The following is a 5,000-nucleotide window of genomic DNA, read 5'->3' as shown; positions in this document are numbered from 1 at the left end:
CGTGAAAAAAAAAAAAAAAATATATATATTTTTGTGTGTTGCAGAACATTGTCTAATAATAAAAGAATAGGAAAACACGACCGAGGTCTTCTTGTTCTTAAGAACCGGCACCGATACTTCAGTAATTTTCAATGAAGTAGGTTATTATATTTTTATTATATGCATATGACATTTTTTAAAATCTCTTTTTCATGTATGACTGTGTAAAATGTGTTTACTAATGTCTTGAATTTGTGATTATGATTACACTAAGGTCATAAAGCTTTTTATTATTATTATTTTCACATCACGGAAGGAAAGTTAGGAAAACTTTTAATTTTTTGTTGGTAGAAACATATATTTGGACATCTGAATTTACAAAAATAGATAAATAAATGCAATCACACACACAACCACATACACACTATATTCAATATATGTACAATTTAAGTATCTAATTAATTATGTTTAATTCCGAGTAAATTAACAATTATGCATTGATATTAACAAGTTGATTAGGCTTCATACATTTTTCCTGTTGTTGTTTTTCTCTTCTCTATTCCTTTCTTTCTCTCGTGTCTTGTACTTCTTTGAATAAACCGACTCATAAAAAAAAAAAAAAAAAAAAATACACAAGAAACATAATACTCGATAATTCATTCACATAAATATATCTTTACAAATGTGCAATATAATTCACTGAGAAATAGATGTAAACACTAATACACATTTTCTTCGTTTACCGATGATCAATTGTCTTCAAGCTGTTGTTCGAGAATGTTGATAATATCAGGGGCTCCGTCTCCCACCTTCGGCTTCTCAAAATCCCCTCCAAAGTAAGCATAGACCTTCTTAGGCAGAAGCACCTCCTGTGTTTCGACTCGCGCTTCGCCGTGTTCAGCCACTGACTCCACGTGTGAGTCGCACATCTCTCTGAACACTTTAATCATCCACTTCAACAGGTCCCTCTCGTGCCACTCAGTGCCTTCTTTTCGCTTCTGTTCCAAGATGTTCAGAAACGCATTTTTAAGAGCGAACCCCGCTGGAATCGGGATCTTCCACTGGCGAGAATCCCACCAAGTGTACTGGGACTTCACGTCTCTGGGCATCCACACCTCGGCCTTCAAGCGGGACAGCAACGTCTTGCATGACAGGAAGACTCGGCGTTCCTCGGGCGAGAGCTGGCTGATCACCGCCACCTCAGCCCCAGCAAAGCTACACCGCCAGGTTCCGTCTGCCTTGTTGCTGAGGTGGACGTCCCGGATGTCCGGAGGCGTCAGCGCTGGTCTCAGCACGTCCTTGGGCCAAGGAAGAGGGAGCACTGGCACCAGGTCCACGCCCACCAGCAGGAGCGGGTACTGACTCCCCTGCCACGCGAAAGACAGAGACACTCCTACTTGGGTCCGTGTCACTCCCGGTGGCACGACACTAAGGCGCTCGTCATGCAGGTTATGGCATTCCAAGTATCTCGTGACGAGGCTAAAGAAGTTTTCGATTAGTCTGTTGCCCTGGAAGTTTGGAGCATCTGTCTTGACCTCGATCCTGAGCCTGTGTCCACAATCTAAAACCTCCCGCTCGTTCTGTTCCACAACCGTCACCTCAACATCCGGGATGTTCGAGAGAACAATACTAATGTCACACTCGTCTGGTGCATATAAACGAGTCCCATCCGATGAGCTACCCACGAGTGTCAGAGTGCCCTCGTAAGTCTTGTCTTGCGATGCCACTCCACTGGCAATGATCTGACACTCCCTCAGGACAGCTGTGCTCACCTCCCTTGCCTCACCCTCACTGAAGTCAATGCTGAAGTCACTGCAGTCATCTACAATGTCCTTCAAGCCCACCTGTTTGAGCAAGGTCACTGTTGCTTCTGCAGGATCGGTGCTTTCTGGTATACTGGTATCATTCTTTACTGCAGTCTCTGTTTTCTGATACAACTGCAGATACTTTTCCACATTTTCTTTGATCTTTGAAGGCACAGTGCCTGCGACACTCACTGGTTCCTCTTCTTCCTGAACCATAGCTGCCAGGAGCTGGTAAGTCGAGTCATGACAGTTCATGACAGCAAAATGCAAGGCTGTGTGACCGTACTTGTCGGGTTGCAGAGGGTCAGCATTGAGATCCAACAGAAGAGCCACACAGCCGGAGATGCCGTGGGCAGCAGCCAAGTGAAGGGCCGTTGTGTCGTTGGTGTAGTCGACCACCGTGTCCGGTCGTATCCCGCAGACTTTTACGATCATGTACATGAGCTGCAGGAGTCCTCTCTGCGCCGCCACTGACAGCGACGCACAAACTATAGACGAGAAGTAAGTTGGAATCTCACAGTCACTGCCGCCGTCTGCCGTTTGGTAGATGGAGAAGAGATCGTCCGACAGCTGGATTATCTTCTGTACGTCTTCCTTTTCAGTCTCGTCTTTCAGCTTTTCATACATGTCATCTAGTTTCCTCTTCTCTTTTGCGTGTAAAGCCTGCAGAGAGAATTTCCTTCCAGTTAACATCTATATACATATATTTGACACACATTGCATATCATCAAATATAATTATTAGTCATGACTTGATACGGTTTCGAAGTCTATTAACTGAATATCCCAAAGAGGAATAAAGATTATCTTAGTAAACAATTTATCTGTACCCACATCGGTACATAATCAACAGGACTGATGGATAGACTGAAATTGCACAGCTTACCTCTTCAATATCCACCCGTAAGTAGTCGGGCATCATGTCCCTTGGCAGACAGCCTGACGCGTCAGATATGTATAGGCTCGCACTCATGTCTTTCACCATGGCGGACGCAAGACTCCAGTGCTTGACCTGGAGTGCCGCGTGGAGGGCTGTGAACCCGTCTTCACTCACCAGGAAGGTCTGGGCACCTGCCTGCTGCAAAAAGAACGCTGTAAGGGTGCAGTTATGACGCGCGGCTGTGCACATGAGGGCAGTCAGTGTCCTCACGCCCATGAATTTCCACTTGGTCCGCCATGGCGTTGGTCCTTCGAGTCTCTCCAGCATCTGGTCTATCCCCTGGTGGAGGAGGTCCTCCCGCGGCGAGAACTGCCGCTTCTCCCACTGCAGCCTGTTCTTGTAGGCCTGAGAAATGGATCCCAACATTTCAACTATTAGTGTGACTTCTGTGAAATAGGTAATGCTTGAATATCAAAGAACATATTGCTGGTATATGTATAAGGGTTTTTATCCATGCATGTCTGTTTTGTTGTTGTTGGTGGTGTTGTTTTTTATTATTAATCTTTATTATTTCAAGAGAGAAAAATCTATTTAAGGAAGCTCCTCACCCTAGTGATGAGCATTTGCACTCGGATGGTGACATCGGGGGAGTTCCACGCCTGCTGGAGGAGGGTCAGCCCCCCCGCCATGGAGGTGAGAGGCGCCCCGGCTGCTATGAGGAGACTCACGACCTTGCGGCGGTTGGACGTCACTGCGAGGGAGAGAGCGTGGGTGGAGAGACCGCCCACGGGCTCAAGAGGGGCGCCTTGGCAGAGGAGCTCGGAAACCTTCACTACGTCGTCTCCTGAGCCGATGACTGTCAGCAGCTCCTCGTACAGGTCCTCGGGGTTCTCAGCCTTCTGGGAAACACGTGAGAGAATTTGGTTCTCTCTTCTCATAATCCAATTGATTTATAACAAATAAAATGAAACTAGTATTATGGGGAACAAAAAAAGTAAAAATAAAAATAAAAATAAAAATAATAATAATAAACAATTAAAAAAAATAAAAATTAATAAAAAATAAAATAAAGTAATGAAAAAAGTACATGTTTAGATCTTAGCTTGTTACTGAAACACATTCTAGGAAATAATCTAACCTAAAATACAGCAATGTATGCTATTATGAAAACTAAAATAGAGTTAGCCAAATATAGATGAGATGTGAACATGCTATTGGGAACTTTGGTGTAGAAAATGTGTATATGTTGTATATGGCTTCCATTTGAATATTGCAATGTGTTACCACCTTTACTACATGGATGTGGAAGCTGCAACACAGACCAACACATTCTTAGAAACAATTAAAAGAAGGTCCTTATTATGAATGTTTGACATATCTTGGGCAGATTAGATGACATACAATGTTGCAAAGGGAAGCAGAAGAGAGGGAAGAAGGACAGAGAAGACTATTGCACAAAAAAGTGTATGATAAATTATTTCAAAACACAAAAAATACATGCCATATAGGCATTGTTAGATGATTATATATATATATATATATATATATATATATATATATATATAGAGAGAGAGAGAGAGAGAGAGAGAGAGACGGAATTTGGAGAATAAAGTCAGTTCATTAAGCCAATTTCGGAGAAAAAAATAAAGACCAAGTGTATCGTACAAAGATTTCCTCTGCTTTTCCAAACGTACCTTGATAACCTTGAATCTATTGATGATATCTAAAACCTCGTTATTCCCCGCCTGCCGCGCAAGGTCACCAGGGGTCTCTCCAGAATAGGTCAGAGCTTCTGGAAACACCTTATGTTTATCCAAGAGCGCCCTCACTGATCCGGGCTGTTTGAGCGTGACCGCCCAGTGAAGAGGTGTCAGCCCATTCTTATCCTGGTAGTGACCGTCGTGGCTGTGGTGGATGTTGATGAGGAGATGACTCGCTCCTCTCCTGATGTAGTCCAGGATGCTCTTCGAAAGTTCTTCCTCAATGCGCAGGCTCTTCGTCTGAGGAAAGGAAAAGTCGTTAGGATTTGCACGATTGTGTGTATATTTTCGGAGATTTTAAATTATTAAATTATTAAATCTAATAAATAAATTAACAAGTAAATTTTCGAAGATCTTCCAAATCGTAATGAACGGAAATAATTGCAAGTGTATATTCATCATGGAATTTGAGTAATGGAATACGTACTGCCATTATATGTCGAGTGTCAGGAGAAATATTTGGCTTTAATGTCGAGACTGCTTTTCTAATTGTGACTGAAATTTTGTCTGCTGTGTGTGCACTGGCATGTTGAGCTTTGTCTTCCGTGATTGTGTTAGTTTGTGATGTGAAGGTTGT

The 5,000-nt window shown here is 43.0% G+C and overlaps 1 protein-coding gene across 2 annotated transcripts in view; it reads right to left on the bottom strand.

Moving 5' to 3' along the window:
- Window positions 1-523: 523 nt before the first annotated feature.
- The window catches only part of LOC122266932 (uncharacterized), a 10,457-nt gene continuing 5,980 nt past the window's right edge, over window positions 524-5,000 (bottom strand). The window contains exons 3-7 of one of the 2 annotated variants that reach the window (XM_043036905.2): window positions 4,851-5,000; window positions 4,358-4,663; window positions 3,272-3,562; window positions 2,670-3,068; window positions 524-2,447 (exon numbers count right to left, since the gene is read on the bottom strand). The exon at window positions 4,851-5,000 is cut by the window's right edge and continues 560 nt beyond it. In XM_043036905.2, the coding sequence (XP_042892839.2) occupies window positions 729-2,447; window positions 2,670-3,068; window positions 3,272-3,562; window positions 4,358-4,663; window positions 4,851-5,000 (2,865 nt within the window). In that variant the 3' untranslated portion in view covers window positions 524-728. The remainder of the gene's footprint in view (window positions 2,448-2,669; window positions 3,069-3,271; window positions 3,563-4,357; window positions 4,664-4,850) is intronic. The other variant, XM_043036906.2, reaches the window with a different exon arrangement.

Source organism: Penaeus japonicus, unplaced genomic scaffold, assembly GCF_977035675.1.
Source record: "Penaeus japonicus unplaced genomic scaffold, GWHDUDI00000001_assembly GWHDUDI00000028, whole genome shotgun sequence".
Lineage (NCBI taxonomy): Eukaryota > Metazoa > Arthropoda > Malacostraca > Decapoda > Penaeidae > Penaeus > Penaeus japonicus.
This window is presented reverse-complemented; position numbering and strand designations above follow the sequence as displayed.